This window comes from Clinocottus analis, unplaced genomic scaffold, assembly GCF_023055335.1.
Source record: "Clinocottus analis isolate CAN_PGR_092001 unplaced genomic scaffold, fCliAna1.0.p SCAF_3, whole genome shotgun sequence".
In the NCBI taxonomy this organism is placed as follows: domain Eukaryota; kingdom Metazoa; phylum Chordata; class Actinopteri; order Perciformes; family Cottidae; genus Clinocottus; species Clinocottus analis.
In genome coordinates this window covers 217501-233192 of record NW_027176042.1, presented here as the reverse complement: position 1 = coordinate 233192, position 15692 = coordinate 217501, and the positions used below count along the sequence as shown (strand labels likewise).

The 15692-nt window shown below is 41.5% G+C and overlaps 8 non-coding genes, 4 pseudogenes and 1 gene segment (V, D, J or C); 3 read left to right on the top strand and 10 right to left on the bottom strand.

The window, feature by feature from the left end:
• Positions 1–148: 148 nt before the first annotated feature.
• On the bottom strand, positions 149–230 carry trnas-gcu (transfer RNA serine (anticodon GCU)). Its single transcript has one exon. It is a non-coding gene; the product is annotated as a tRNA-Ser (tRNA).
• Positions 231–1227: 997 nt separating this feature from the next.
• trnar-acg (transfer RNA arginine (anticodon ACG)) lies at positions 1228–1300 on the bottom strand. Its single transcript has one exon. It is a non-coding gene; the product is annotated as a tRNA-Arg (tRNA).
• A 1954-nt stretch (positions 1301–3254) lies between these two features.
• trnag-ucc (transfer RNA glycine (anticodon UCC)) lies at positions 3255–3326 on the top strand. The gene has a single exon. It is a non-coding gene; the product is annotated as a tRNA-Gly (tRNA).
• Positions 3327–3755: 429 nt separating this feature from the next.
• On the top strand, positions 3756–3826 carry trnag-ucc (transfer RNA glycine (anticodon UCC)). The gene has a single exon. It is a non-coding gene; the product is annotated as a tRNA-Gly (tRNA).
• Positions 3827–4084: 258 nt separating this feature from the next.
• On the bottom strand, positions 4085–4156 carry trnaq-uug (transfer RNA glutamine (anticodon UUG)). The gene has a single exon. It is a non-coding gene; the product is annotated as a tRNA-Gln (tRNA).
• A 116-nt stretch (positions 4157–4272) lies between these two features.
• Positions 4273–4344, top strand: trnag-ucc (transfer RNA glycine (anticodon UCC)). The gene has a single exon. It is a non-coding gene; the product is annotated as a tRNA-Gly (tRNA).
• A 193-nt stretch (positions 4345–4537) lies between these two features.
• On the bottom strand, positions 4538–4656 carry LOC137797524 (5S ribosomal RNA; annotated as a pseudogene).
• A 246-nt stretch (positions 4657–4902) lies between these two features.
• On the bottom strand, positions 4903–5021 carry LOC137797535 (5S ribosomal RNA; annotated as a pseudogene).
• A 73-nt stretch (positions 5022–5094) lies between these two features.
• Positions 5095–5213, bottom strand: LOC137797271 (5S ribosomal RNA). The gene has a single exon (XR_011078873.1). It is a non-coding gene; the product is annotated as a 5S ribosomal RNA (ribosomal RNA).
• Positions 5214–5287: 74 nt separating this feature from the next.
• Positions 5288–5406, bottom strand: LOC137797656 (5S ribosomal RNA; annotated as a pseudogene).
• Positions 5407–5479: 73 nt separating this feature from the next.
• Positions 5480–5598, bottom strand: LOC137797719 (5S ribosomal RNA; annotated as a pseudogene).
• Positions 5599–6374: 776 nt separating this feature from the next.
• trnas-gcu (transfer RNA serine (anticodon GCU)) lies at positions 6375–6456 on the bottom strand. Its single transcript has one exon. It is a non-coding gene; the product is annotated as a tRNA-Ser (tRNA).
• Positions 6457–10137: 3681 nt separating this feature from the next.
• Positions 10138–12080, bottom strand: LOC137796015 (Ig kappa-b4 chain C region-like). The segment is given in 3 exon segments: positions 10138–10634; positions 11768–11843; positions 12066–12080. Coding segments are annotated over 3 exon segments (435 nt in total).
• Between the last annotated feature and the right edge of the window lie 3612 nt (positions 12081–15692).

Here is a 15692-nt window from a genome sequence, read left to right as displayed (position 1 = left end):
ACAAATGAATCATGGAAGAGCAAGACATTTTAGACTTTTCTTGCTTGAAATGAGAAATTTCTAATCTTGAAAGTGCATTTTGCTTGGGTCTTGAGCTCAATGGTGCACATTATGCCCATGACATGGCAGACCAAAGCAAAGTGGACTGCAACGAGGATGGGATTCGAACCCACGCTTGCATAGCACAATGGATTAGCAGTCCATCGCCTTAACCACTCGGCCAACTCGTCGTCTCAACGCCCTTGTGTGAAAGGTCCGATCCAGTTCACCTTCCAAACTGATTATACAGGTCTGGAATGTTTGGAAAAGTGTGACCTGGCGGGGGTAGAGGAGGAGATATAGGCGTCTCTTGCCTGACAAACAAAGGACTCTTGGGGAATTAGCTCAAATGGTAGAGCGCTCGCTTAGCATGCGAGAAGTAGCGGGATCGATGCCCGCATTCTCCACCTCTCTGGAAGACTTTATTTTCTGATACTGATGGAAAACAAGTTTGTTGTTTAAAGTGTCCTCCGCAAATTGGGCAGGATCAGGGAGCATCTTGTTGCAGTGGCTGCTGGCCTACCCTATCTTCATTGGATCCCAGTGGAGTCCACAAAGTATTGCAAAGATTGAACTACCAAATGTCACCACAAAATTCAGTTCCAGGCCATTTTTTGTGTGTTTTTTATGGGCCTGGAAAGTTGAAAAAAGCGTGAAATAGCGGGTAGGAGAATAGGCGGGTAGGATGAGGCCTGGCACGTTCAAGTGGTAGAGGGCTTGCTTCGCATGCGAGAGGCAGTGGGATCGATGCCCACATTCGCCAAGTGACTTTGGCTCCTACTCTTATTTGGAAGTATGAGCATTATGGGACTTCTTGCACCAGTTGAGCTGAAGACAGCAACCGCGTTTTTATTCAGTTCCAGGCCATTTTTTGTGTTTTTTGGGCCTGGGAAGTATAAAAAAGCGTTAAATAGCGGGTACTAATCACTATACGATCACGGCCACATGCTTATTTTTTAACGCAAAAACCAGCTCACACATCATTCAGCCTTTTTACAGCTGTAAATGTACTAGAATTAATAGTTATCAGAGCAGGAACTTTAAAAAGTAGCATCAAGCTATATCATTGTTCAAGAATTGTTTGAAGTTCAGGTGCAACTTCAAATGTTCAGAGTCGACGTCAGATTAGTTTTTTACAGTGTTATACAGGAACTTGTTGTACCAGGATTAACAAGCTAAAGGACTGCACGAGCTAGCCAGGAGTCGAACCTAGAATCTTCTGATCCGTAGTCAGACGCGTTATCCATTGCGCCACTAACCCTACAGTGATACTTTTGCTGTAAATTCCATCATGTGCCAGCATTTCATGCAAACTGTTGTGAGTTTTATTTGCTGAACAGATGGAGAACTCCGGACTGGTGTAGCCGGAAAGCATAAGGCTTCACGCAGAAAACACGACTGAAGCTGTCAAGTTTGACACTGTGTGAAGTAAGACGAATGTCAGAGTACAACAAGAATAGCTTAAACAACACCAACACGCTGCCGTGACCCGGATTCGAACCCGGGTTGCTGCGACCACAACGCAGAGTACTAACCACTATACGATCACGGCCACATGATTGACACGGTGCTTATTTTTTCACATAAAAGTCAGTTTACACATCATTCAGCCTTCTTACAGCTGTAAATCTACTGGAATTAATAGTTATCAGAGAAGGAACTGTAGCTGTCAAGTTTGACACTGTGTGAAGTAAGACGAATGCCAGTGTACAACAACAATAGCTTAAACAACACACAACTCCAACATGCTGCCGTGACCCAGATTCAAACCGGGGTTGCTGCAACCACAACGCAGAGTACTAACCACTATACGATCACATGATTGACACAGTGCTTATTTTTTCACATAAAAGTCAGTTTACACATCATTCAGCCTTTTTACAGCTGTAATAATGAATAGTTATTAGAGCAGGAACTTTAAAAACTAGCATCAAGCTATATCATAGTTCAAGAATTTATTAAGATAAGGTGCAATTTCAAATGTTCAGAGTAGACGTCAGATAAGTTTTTTACAGTGATATACAGGGACTTGTTGGACGAGGATCAATCTGTGAACAAGCTAAAGAACTGCATGAGCTGCAGACCTGTTTCTTCTTATTAGCGGCTGGTTCCCCCTGCGATCTTGCTTCATTTGAGAAGCTGACTGACATAATTGTGACTATCAGACACCAGCAATGAGTTTGAATGTCAGCTAGTATCCCACGTGTCTCATATTCTCGAGTACCACACTGTATTAACCCAAATGTAAACCGGTATCCCCAATGTCAGTCTCGTATTCTAGAGCACCAGGGTTGCGACACTCTAAATGGGCCAAATAAGGGTTTTAACTGAAGGGGTGTGCTTAAGTGTGGGTCCACAGGGTCTGATGGTGAGCCGGGTCAGGGGGTGAGCTCCAGTGGTGGGTCTGGTTCTCAAGGGGTCTCTTGAATCCTGTCGCCCGTTTCCTTATGCTGTGCATTGACAACTTGGGGCATTTTGACACCTGTCCTGGCAGCGGAACGCTCCCCGTCTAGGAATCGAATCCTGGTCTTCCGCGTGACAAGCGGAGATACTGTCCTCGATACGAAAGAGGATTGATGAACTTGGATATTGGGTTGGTTTTTCGGGATATACAGGGAATACAAAGAATGATAGCGTGAAAATGTGAAAGCTAAGTGCACATTTACTGTCCCTTCTTGTGTTACATTTTAGTTCATTCAATTTTTGTGGAACTATGCTAAGCCCTTTTAGTGCATTGTTGGTATAGTGGCTAGCAGAGCTCCCTTCTAAGCATTTGACCAGGGTTCAATTCCCAGTCAATGAATCTCAATAATAAGTATGTCCTACACATGGTGGCTGAACATTTTAGGGTTACTTTCTTAAATAAACAAAGATTTCTTTCATTGGAAAAAAAAGTCCTTGAACCGCCGAAAATGTCTTGCGAAAGATCAAAGTTGTGCCTGTAGAAGTGCACGCCAAATTTTGTGGCTACTTGCATTGTCTCACTTATCTCGATATCACATTTGAGTTTCACAAAAGCATGGGAAGAACGTGGCAGTTGTTTTCCATGTTCATAATGGAGGTTCCACCGAGAGTTGAACTCGGATCACTGGATTCAAAGTCCAAAGTGCTGACCTTGTTGTGGTTGAAGGTAAATCTGTCAGTTCCCAATGTTACGCGCTGACTTACATTTCAGTTCATTCAATTTTTGTGTCATCATGCCAGGCTCTTTTTGTGCGTTGGTGGTATAGTGGTGAGCATAGCTGCCTTCCAAGCAGTTGACCTGGGTTCGATTCCCAGCCAATGCATCTCTATGATCAATATGTCCTGAACATGGTGGCAGAACATTTTAGGGTTACTGTCTTAAATAAACAACGTGTTCTTCCGTTGGAAAAATAGTGTACTTGGATCGCCGCAAATGTCTTGCGAATGATCAAAGTTGTGCCTTTGGAGGTTGACGGCAAATTTTGTGGCTACTTGCATTGTCTCACTTATCTCCATATCCCATTTGAGTTTCACAAGAGCATGGGAACAACGTGGCAGTTGTTTTCCATGTGCATAATGAAGGTTCCACCGAGACTTGAACTCGGATCCAAAGTGCTGACCTTTACATCATGGAACCAGCTCTTTAATTGTCTTGTTGTGGTTGAAGGTAAATCTGTCAGTTCCCATTGTTGCGCGCTGACTTACATTTCAGTTCATTCAATTTTTGTGTCATCATGCCAGGCTCTTTTTGTGCATTGGTGGTATAATGGTGAGCATGGCTGCCTTCCAAGCAGTTGACTGGGTTCGATTCCCAGCCAATGCATCTCTATGATCAATTATGTCCTGGACATGGTGGCTGAACATTTTAGGGTTACTGTCTTAAATAAACAACGTGTTCTTCCGTTGTAAAAATAGTGTACTTGGATCGCCGCAAATGTCTTGCGAATGATCAAAGTTGTGCCTTTGGAGGTTGACGCCAAATTTTGTGGCTACTTGCGTTGTCTCACTTATCTCTATATCACATTTGATTTTCGCAACAGCATGGGAACAACGTGGTAGTTGTTTTCCATGTGCATAATGAAGGTTCCAACGAGACTTGAACTCGGATCACTGGATTCAAAGTCCAAAGTGCTGACCTTTACACCATGGAACCAAGCTCTTTAATTGCCTTGTTGTGGTTGAAGGTAAATCTGTCAGTTCCCAATGTTACACATTGACTTACATTTCAGTTCATTCAATTTTTGTGACATCATGCCAGGCTCTTTTTGTGCATTGGTGGTATAGTGGTGAGCATAGCTGCCTTCCAAGCAGTTGACCTGGGTTCGATTCCCAGCCAATGCATCGCTACGATCAGTACGTCCACTTATGTCCGATACATGGTGAATCAACATTTTAGGGTTACTCTGCTTAGCTTCTGAGTTCAGACAAACTCAGGGGCAAACAGTGTGGTGTGGCCGTAAGCTGAAAAGGTTGCGCAAAAGTGACTTTCATTGACCTGGGGAGAACTGGATTTTTAATTATTAAGCATAGAAAAAGATTATAGCACCTGGTATTCCCAGGAGGTCTCCCACCCAAGTACTGGCCAAGCCCAACTCCGCTTAACTTCTCAGAGCTGACGAGATCAGGCGCAATCAGAGTGGTGTGGCCGTAAGCTGCATAGGAAGCGGACAAGGTGAGTTTTATTGACCTGGAGAGAACTAGAGTGTTTCTTATTCGGCATTTAAAAAAGCTTATCGGACCAGGTATTCCCAGGAGGTCTCCCACCCAAGTACAACTCCGCTTAAATTCCGAGATCAGGCGCAATCAGAGTGGTGTGGCCGTAAGCTGCATAGGAAGCGGACAAGGTGAGTTTTATTGACCTGGAGAGAACTAGAGTGTTTCTTATTCGGCATTTAAAAAAGCTTCTAGCACCTGGTATGCCCAGGAGGTCTCCCATCCAAGTACTGACCAGGCCCAACTCTGCTTAGTTTCTGAGATTGAACGGGATCAGGAGCAATCAGAGTGGTGTGGCCGTAAGCTAGAAAAGAAGTGGCCGAAGAGAGTTTTGTTGATCTGGAGAGAACTGGAGTTTTAATTATTAGGTTAAAAAAAAGCCTACGGCACCTGGTATTCCCAGGAGGTCTCCCGTTCAAGTACTGACCAGGCCCAACTTTGCTTAGCTTCCGAGAGCTGACGAGATCAGGCGCAATCAGAGTGGTGTGGCCGTAAGCTGCATAGGAAGCGGACAAGGTGAGTTTTATTGACCTGGAGAGAACTAGAGTGTTTATCATTCGGCATTTAAAAAGGCTTTTAGCACCTGGTATGCCCAGGAGGTCTCCCATCCAAATACTGACTAGGCCCGACTCTGCTTAACTTCTGAGATCGAACGAGAGCAGGCGCAATCAGAGTGGTGTGGCCGTAAGCTACATAGGAAGCGGCCAAAGTGAGTTTTATTGATCTGGAGAGAACTGAAGTTGTAATTATTAGGCATAAAAAAGGCCTACAGCACCTGCTCGTCCCAGGAGGTCTCCTTTGGAAATACTGACCAGGCCCAACTCTGCTTAGCTTCTGAGATCGAACGAGATCTGGCGCAATCAGAGTGGTGTGGCCGTAAGCTACAAAGGAAGTGGCCAAAGTGAGTTTTATTGATCCCGAGAGTGGTGGTAGAGCGCTTGCATGGCATGCGAGAGGCAGTGGGATCGATGCCGGCATTCTCCACCTCTCTGAAAGACTTTATTTTCTGATATTGAGGGAAAACAAGTTTGTTGTTTTAATTGTCCTCCGCTAATTGGGCAGGATCAGGGAGCATCTTGTTGCACTGGCTGCTGGCCTACCCTATCTTCATTGGATACCAGTGGAGTCCACAAAGTATTTCAAAGATTGCAACTACCAAATGTCACCTTAAAATTCAGTTCCAGGCCATTTTTTGTGTGTTTTTTATGGGCCTGGAAAGTTGAAAAAAGCGTGAAATAGCGGGTAGGAGAATAGGCGGGTAGGAGGAGGCCTGGCACGTTGATCCATTGCCCTCTTGTGCAGAGGGGGATTACCTCAAGTGGTAGAGCACTTGCTTTGCGTGCGAGAGGCAGTGGGATCGATGCCCACATTCTCCAAGTGGCTTTGGCTCATACTCTTATTTGGAAGTATGAGCATTATGGGACTTCTTGCACCAGTTGAGCTGAAGACTGCAACCGCATTTTTATTCCACCAAAACTTGGAGTAGAAACAGTAGAATCACTGTTGTTTAACAAATGAATCATGGAAGAGCAAGACATTTTAGACTTTTCTTGCTTGAAATGAGCAATTTCTAATCTTGAAACTGCATTTTGCTTGGGTCTTGAGCTCAATGGTGCACATTATGCCCACGACATGGCAGACCAAAGCAAAGTGGACTGCGACGAGGATGGGATTCGAACCCACGCGTGCATAGCACAATGGATTAGCAGTCCATCGCCTTAACCACTCGGCCACCTCGTCGTCTCAATGCCCTTGCGTGAAAGGTCCGGTCCAGTTCACCTTCCAAACTGATTATACAGGTCTGGAATGTTTGGAAAAGTGTGACCTGGCGGGGGTAGAGGAGGAGATATAGGCGTCTCTTGCCTGAGACATAAACTACTCTTGGGGAATTAGCTCAAATGGTAGAGCGCTCGCTTAGCATGCGAGAAGTAGCGGGATCGATGCCCGCATTCTCCACCTCTCTAAAAGACTTTCTTTTCTGATACTGATGGAAAACAAGTTTGTTGTTTAAAGTGTCCTCCGCAAATTGGGCAGGATCAGGGAGCATCTTGTTGCAGTGGCTGCTGGCCTACCCTATCTTCATTGGATCCCAGTGGAGTCCACAAAGTATTGCAAAGATTGCAACTACCAAATGTCACCATAAAATTCAGTTCCAGGCCATTTTTTGTGTGTGTTTTTATGGGCCTGGAAAGTTGAAAAAAGCGTGAAATAGCGGGTAGGAGAATAGGCGGGTAGGAGGAGGCCTGGCACGTTGATCCATTGAACTCTTGTGCAGAGGGGAATTAGCTCAAGTGGTAGAGCGCTTGCTTTGCATGCGAGAGGCAGTGGGATCGATGCCCAAATGTTCTCCAAGTGACTTTGGCTCCTACTCTCATGTGGAAGATTTGGACGTATGAGCATTATGGGACTTCTTGCACCAGTTGAGCTGAAAAAAGTGTGACCTGGCGGGGGTGGGGTGGGAGAGATAGGTGGCTCTACCCTGAGACCTAAACTACTAGTGGGGAATTAGCTCAAATGGTAGAGAGCTTGCGAGAAGTAGTGGGATTGGTGCCCACATTCTCCACCTCTTTGAAAACTTCATTTTTTGATATTGACAGAAAACAAATTTGTTGTTGAAAGTGTCCTCCGCTAGTCGGGCAGGATCAGGGAGCATCTTGTTGCAATAGCTGCTGGCCTACCCTATCTTCATTGGTTCCCAGCGGAGTCCACAAAGTGTAGCAAAGATTGCAACTACAAAATGTCACCGTAAAATTCAGTTCCAAGCCATTTTTTTGTGTTTTTCATGGGCCTGGAAAGATTAAAAAAGCGTTAAATAGCGGGGAGGAGGTGGCTAGGCACGTTAATCAATGCCACCCTTAAGCAGAGGGGAATTAGCTCAATTTTCTCTTCATTGTTGCGTCAGACTATACACCAGATGTTTTACGGTTAACCCCTGACCTCTGACCTGTTGTTTTGGTTTCCACAGAAACAGAGATAGTCTTTGTAAGATGCTTCTTGTCTCATGAGAATCTGCCCGGTACAGTTAGAAACCCCACAATGTCAAGGTGTGTCTGTGGCTCTTTCTTTTGTTCTTCAAAACAGTGATGTGCAATATTTTAAAGACGACAGTATATGTGCACGATTCCTCTTATGTGCACACTGCACTCATCACTCTTCACTGCCACTCACATCGACTGAGCTGCGACACAACAAACACACATGTTGTGTGCAGAGAAATATTGTTTCCCATGTATAGAATTCATTTGTAGTTTATATGCAGTACTCAGATTTCACAATACATTTACAAACATATGCATTATCAATCTTATTAGTGGTGATGGTGGCTTACTGCACAAATTATCATAAAAGAAAACAAACTGATAATCTTGTGGATAAGTGCAGACCCATTTTACATTTGGACGTGACTCATTCCATAAATCTCCATGTAATGTGCATTGAGCAACTGACCACATGTCAAAGTAATGTGAGCCAGCCCTCTTTATTAGCACGTACATGTTACCTGAAACCCCAACACGTTGCTCCGGAGTGACCAGTAGAGGGCGCCAGCGAACTGTCTGTAATACTTACAGAATATTGGTTGAGTAGCACATTCACAGATACTTTTATCTCATCATTTCATTTTGATATCTTGTAATGACTCTCAAATGTTTAAAGTAAAAACACAAATGTGCCTTGTAGTTATTTTCTATGTATGTCTTTTTATTTTGTGTTGCCTCTCCAGTGTTGGTAAGTTGTATATGTTCATTTTTAAATAAGCTATAGCAGTATTATGAACATGATAATAATGATATTAATTAATTAAGTTCCCACATTGTTTCCCTCTTATATATTGAGGTCACATCTTGTTCCCTTGCACCGACATGTCATCACCTTCGGTTCTGGTACACAATCAGTAAAGATTATTCTTTATGAGTTCATTTGAATACAATTGGGAAGAATTATACCACACATTGCTGGATGTTCCTCCATTTTAACATGTTATATTACAAATATCAATAATTAACAATAATAACAGTATAGCCTTCGAGTCAAATGGAAATCAAAAATATAGAATATATATATAATTTTTTTCATGCATTTAATATCAGAAATATTATGATATTGTTTCTAATATATATATATATATATATATATATATATATATATATATATATATATATATATATATATATATATATATATATATATATATATGTATGTAAAGACATATCTAGAAAGACATTGAGTAAATAAACGGTATAAATACTGTACATCCAGGTTACATGAACATACTGTATTCTATGTGACAAATTAAATTTGCGGAGCTTCTTCAGGACGTTCCTCACCAACTTCTCTGCTGCAGGGTGCTACCTATTGCCGACCCCGCCAGACGCAAGGGAAGGCTGTCTGGTGCTTTATCAGTCCTGACAGACATAAAGGTTTTACAATCCTGCAGCAAACAGGCTGTCAGTCTCAATCCGAGTCGCTGTCCTCATCCCTCTGCCAGTATCTTCTGAAGGATCTGAGGCCTGACGTGGAGGACGCAGACTCTTTGTAGTCCTCTTCTCTGGTCCTCTTGGAGAACAATCCGAGGCCTGACGTGGAGGGAGCAGACTCTTCTGACCTCTGGGGGCACCGCGTCATCTTCATCTTCTTCTTTCACCTCCTCCTTTTCTACCACTTCTTCATCTTCTTCTTCCTCCTCTTCGTCTGCTTCCACTTCTTGTGAAAAGGAGCCGTATGCGGAATCTTTGCTCTCTCAGTCTTCCTCGTCTTCCTCGTCGTCCCACCTACAAACTACAAATGTTTCGTTGCTGCTGCTGTAAAGTGATCAAACTGCTGTAAAGTGATGAAACTTCTGTATTTGATATTCTCTCTGTGGTGTTGAACTGCAGCTTCAGCCCTCATTCTTATATTTTACTTCAGTTAAAGAAGATTTATTGAAAGAGTTAAACTGGAAAGAGCTCTTCAGTCTGAGTCATGATTCTGAATATCATCTCTTTAATTAATTATTTTGTTCCATGACAATGAAACACTATCAAGTTGTGTGGTGTTTCATAAACTGTTGTCTGCATATTCTTATGATCAGATTATAATCTTCATATAAACCATCACAGCATAATGGGATATGAGACACATATATATGACACACAACGTTAGTGGGATAACGTATTTAATTCTGCATGTTTCAAACTGAACAAACAGTCGATGTGATGATCCTGCAGACAGACAGGAGGAGACCGAGACTGTGCTCACCTCTCTTTTGAGTCTTTTGGTCAAGTTTTATGTCTCATTAAACATTATTATAATCAAAACATAATCAAATGCAAAAACTCAAAATAAAATTCATGTTAATTCACAATATGCAGATAATAGTCTGCTTTCATATCAAAGAAAATAAATCAAGACACATAACTTTTATGATACACTTGATAAAATCTTTATTGTATTAAATGTTGAAAGCATCAACACAAGCAGGAAGACGTTCATGTAGAAACATGTCATGAGAGAAAGAGAACCAGAGAGAGAGAGTTACAGAGTGAGACTGAGAGCAGCAGCAGACTGGAACCAGTAGCACAGTCCCAGTGAGGCAGCTCAGGACTGGGAACACTGGTCTCTCCTCAGTGTCTCTGAGAGCGGAGTCTGGGAGCCCTGGCTGGCCTCACAGGTCACAGAGCCCACCTTCCTCCACTGGTCTGCAGGGAGCCTCAGGGTGCTGCTCCAGCTGTAGCGGCCGTCCTTCTCCAGCACCCCGAGGCTGCTGCTCTCCTCCCAGCTGCTGCTGCTGCTGATGCTGCTGCTGCTGCTGCCGTCCACCTTCCAGGCCAGACTCCAGTCTGAGGGGAAGCCCTTGTTGGCCAGGCACATGAGCGTGGCCTTCCCCTGCTGCAGCTCCTCAATGGAGGGGGGCAGCACTGTCAGGGTGGGACGGACATCACCTAGGAGACACCAATCAGCTTAGAGGACGGGGACCACACAGCTGTCAATCAAGCACCACGTGGACACCTTTACTGTGAGAGAGTTGGTTTTCTCCTATAAGGAGTTTCTGCCAGATGTTTGTTCTGCTCCACCAGTCACTCACTCACACATTGTTTCACTTCCCTTTAAGAAGCCTCTCATGCAGATCAGCACAGAGAGAATCATCGTACAGAACCACCAGAAATATATCAAACTACACTGAGATGAAACACCAAGACGTGGCCCAATATTACAACTGCATCACTGAAAACCTTAAAGAAACATTACTTTTAAATATTTAGTCAGAAGTTTCTGATGTGGATGTCAGTTGCAATTCAAAAGTGTTTAAAATAGTTTCAAAATTTGCAACACTATTTGACACAATGAAGAAGATTTTACACATCATGAAATACCATCTTCATCTTTACTCTGTTCAATTTGATTTGAATCCTAATTTTTTATTAGGGTCTAAAATTAAATATTATTCTCGTTATTTTAAAAAAAAAGAATTCAAGTTTTATCTGTTTTAAATTTAAAGTTGTTTAAATTTTAGGACGACATGAACGTGTAAAGACAAGTTTAGTGAAGCTGCTCTGAGTTAGTCTCCATGATAAAGGTGGAGATATAAAAACACTAAACATATTTTAAATATAAACAAAGTATTTTATCTGCCTCAAACATCCTCAAACTGAATTGAAAACACAACTTTACAAAATGATATTTAGTAATTTAGTGCAGAAACTTACTTCCAACATCCAGTCTGGTTCCTCCACCAAAAGTCCACCACAGTGACACAAAGTCATTGAGCCGCCGTACAAAAACCGTCTCTCTGACTCTGACTGACTGAACTACATCTACAAGCACTCAAGAAACTACTTCCCATTAAAGTTGGAGGAAATAATTTATTCTCCAGTTTAAAGTTTGACTTTTGAAACAACATGTTTCTTTACTTTCTGTTGCTGAAGTGAACTTTGTTTCTTTGTGCAACATTTTTGATGAAAATGTCGTTCATAAAAATTCAAAGAAAACTATTTTTCCTACATTGTTGAATATAATAATGAATACAAAGACAGTTGACTTCTGAAATAATAAAAATGGTAAACATTTGACTTACTTCCAACATTCAGTCTGGTTCCTCCACCGAACGTCAACCACAGTGACACAAAGTCATTGAGCCGCCGTACAAAAACCTCTCAGTGTAGAGAGACACGGCTCTCTGACTCTGACACCAACAAACTCACCAAACTCAGTCACAGTTTACACACTTCATGTAAGAACTGGTCCAGATGTTTAAACCTGAGTCAGTAATGATACATATGAATTTAACAATGAATTCATTAAATATTAGACATCCATGAGCAACATGTTTTGAATCATAATTTTCGTATTGTTTACTTTACAGGGACAAATACATTCCGTGAGGCCATGTTTGAACTTTTTGTATTTTTATTTTTGTTCGTATGTTTGATGGAAGAGCATTCAATGAGTTTGCTGATTTAATGGAAATATATTCCGAAAGACAAACATGTATTCCTGCCAATTGTTAATAATAGTGTTTGTGGTACACTATAATAAATAAATTGGCATTTTGTTTAAATTTGTACCAAAGTGACGTTGATTTGTGTTTTAGTGAATCAGGAGGATTTTACAAAACATTCTTGAATAAAATGTTTTCTTCAAAATGTATTTGTCAAATGTTAGACATCTATGAGAAATATTAACTTGTCTTTCAGTAAAATTAATTGATGATTTATCAAGTTATTCCTGAAGAAAAACATTTATTCCTGCTAAATGTCAATAATGGTCATACATGCATGTTTCTTGTACACTATAATAAATAAATAAACAATATTTGTTTAAATTTGTCCTACAACGAGAATGAATTGTGTGGTAGTGAATTAGGAGGATTTTACAAAACATTCTAAAATAAAATGTTTCCTCTAAACTCAAACTAAAGACTGAAATGAGCTCCGACACATTCCTGATCAATACTCTGATGAAGTGATTGATCCATTGATCATCAGCATCATCAGAGTCATCAAGTCCCTGTTGGAGTCCGTCAGAGCATTTCCATAGAGAGCCACTTTGCATCAGCAGCACCATGCTCCAGTGCTCTGGGAGACTTTATAGTCCTGAGAGTTGGACACTGGATGACTGACAGCTGTCCTTCATCACAGCAGAAGACACAGAAATCCTCCTCATCAAAAACATGACTTTGATCTGCGTCCTCATGTGGACTCTCCTCTGCTGCTGCTTCACAGGTAAAGTCCAGAGAATCAAACTCCTCTCCTCTATGAACATCGTCCCTCTGAAGTGAAGCCGACTAAACCGTGACGCTGCTTTATGTCTTTGTCTCTGTGTCCTCAGAGTCCAGAGGACAGGTCACAGTGACTCAGCCTGGAGCAGTGAGCTCTGCTGTGGGAGGCTCCGTCTCCATCTCATGTCGGACCAGTCAGAACGTTTATATTTGGAGCAGCTATCATGCGTTAGCCTGGTACCAACAGAGAGATGGAGAAGCTCCTAAACTGCTTATTTATTATGCTAGCACTCGACAATCAGGGATTCCAGCTCGTTTTTCAGGCAGTGGATCAAACTCTGACTTCACTCTGACCATCAGTGGAGTCCAGACTGAAGATGCAGCAGTTTACTACTGTCAGAGTTTTCACGTTATCAACAGTCAGTATGTGTTCACACAGTGAAAAAGCGTCGTACAAAAACCTCCCTCAGTCAGACTGAACAGAAACTGAACTGACTGCTGCAGCTGGAAGCTACTGAAGAGACTGATACACTTCACTGAAGACACACACACACACACACACACACACACACACACACACACACACACACACACACACACACACACACACACACACACACACACATACACACACACGATCACACAATTCACAATGAAATGCATCAACATCTCAGACTTCTCATCTCAGAGTCTCACATCATGAAATCAGTTTGTTTACAGATGACAGACTTTTATACATCATAAAATCTTCATTCATAATCTTCATTCATAATCTTGAGTTGATAAATAATCAAAGCAGGTTTTCTTTCCACACTCACTTCTTTAGTATATGAACATCACAGTTGAATCTATAAATTGAAGTCTGGATCTCAGGTAATTAAAATATTTAACACAATAAAATCCTCTGACAGAGAAATCAAACCTACAGGCATTTAAACAGTTCATCCAAATTAAGAGAAATATTTTCTCAACTTTGCAGAATATTCTTTTTTGTGTAGCCTACTGACAGTTATACTGATACTTTAATATATAATGGACATGAATTATCTTTATAGTGCTCAAAGATTTGAAGAAAATCGAGAAAACTTCCCATATAACAACTAAAGTCCCGGTTGTTTTTATTGGAAGTACTTTGTGTTAAAATAATAGACCTCATCAAACCCATTGTGATGCAGCAGTTATGCACAGTGCCACAACACATTACACTTATTTGTTACATTCATGACAAGGACAAGGTTTTCTATTAGACTTGTGATTTCATATAAAACCAAGAAAGTTGCTTATTTGTTAAAAAAGTCCAAGTGACAAAGTATGTGTGAGAAAGGTCACCCATCACCTGAAACAGAGAAGGAATGATCATTAAAGTTTATTGAGGCAAAGATACTTTCATTGAACTCATATGAAGTCTTTTTATCTGTCTCTACATGAGCCCTGAGACAAACCTGTCCAGGTGTACAGATCCTTTTTTGAAACATCTCTTGTTTTTTGTTGCATTTTTTATTCAACACAATAATTGTGTATATAGAATTTGAATATGAACAAAAATACACATTGGAGACGTGACAAATACTATTCAGTTTGATAGGTTTTAATAATTAAACACAATCAACATCAGCAAAACCGCCAATGTAAACCATCAAAGGTTCTTTATTCCTCAACACTTCATATCAGATGCTTTAAACAGAGCGAGCTGTCACCAGTGAGGAGGAACCACCCTGACGTGTTGAGGACAGCTACACTTCACTGACTCTGTGTGTTTGCATATGTGTCCTGCCTCTCTGCTGCCAGCCGTTAAGAGGCCAGTGTTGATCAGTGGCTGTCCAGGCCTTTCAGAGACACTGACACGCCGGCAGCACGATGATGATGTCACTGACTCTACTGCTGAGCACCCTGGGGCTCCTTGTTCAGGGTGAGACTCTCTTGTGAACACGTTGGTTCCCCAGCACCATGTTCTGCTGTGATGGAGAACCACTGGAACAAGCAGCATTGACCTTCTTCCATCTGTTCTCCGGGTTAAAGAAATGAGACTCTTCTGTTGGGATGTTGATCATCTTTCTCCAAACTGGATTTGTCTCAATAACCCTTCTGCTCTTCTTCATGTTTTCAGATTCATCAGGAGAAATCCTCCTGACTCAGTCTCCTGGATCTCAGTCTGTTGCTCCAGGACAGACTGTCTCCATCAGATGTAAAGCCAGTACAAGTGTTGGTAGCTGCCTTCACTGGTACCTTCAGAAACAAGGAGAAGCTCCCAAACTTCTGATTTATGCAGCTACAAATCGTCAGTCTGGAGTTTCAAATCGTTTCAGTGGAAGTGGATCTGGATCTGATTACACTTTGACCATCAGTGGAGTTCAGACTGAAGATGCAGGAGATTATTATTGTCAGCAGTGTAACAGCTGGCCGTTCACACAGTGATACACCGTCGTACAAAAACCTCCTCAGCTAAAGAGGAACTGATGTGACTCAACAGCTGCACTGACACTAAACCAGACAATTTATTTAAAACTAAAATGTAGATCATAATAATTCATTTTGAAGTTTCAACACTAAATATATTGTATTTAAGCTGAAAGGTTATATTTTTGAGACATTCATTGTTTTGAAAGAATCTGCTGAACATCAAAGCTAAACTCTGTTGAAGTCTGATTTTCATTCTTTGATTAATTTAATTCACAGAGTAGAATAACACATAAACAGTGAAAATGTTTGTTAAGTTTTCTATTTTTCTTTAAACAATTTTCCAGAAAAGTCGAACACACTCACTTTTCTAATTAATTCCAAA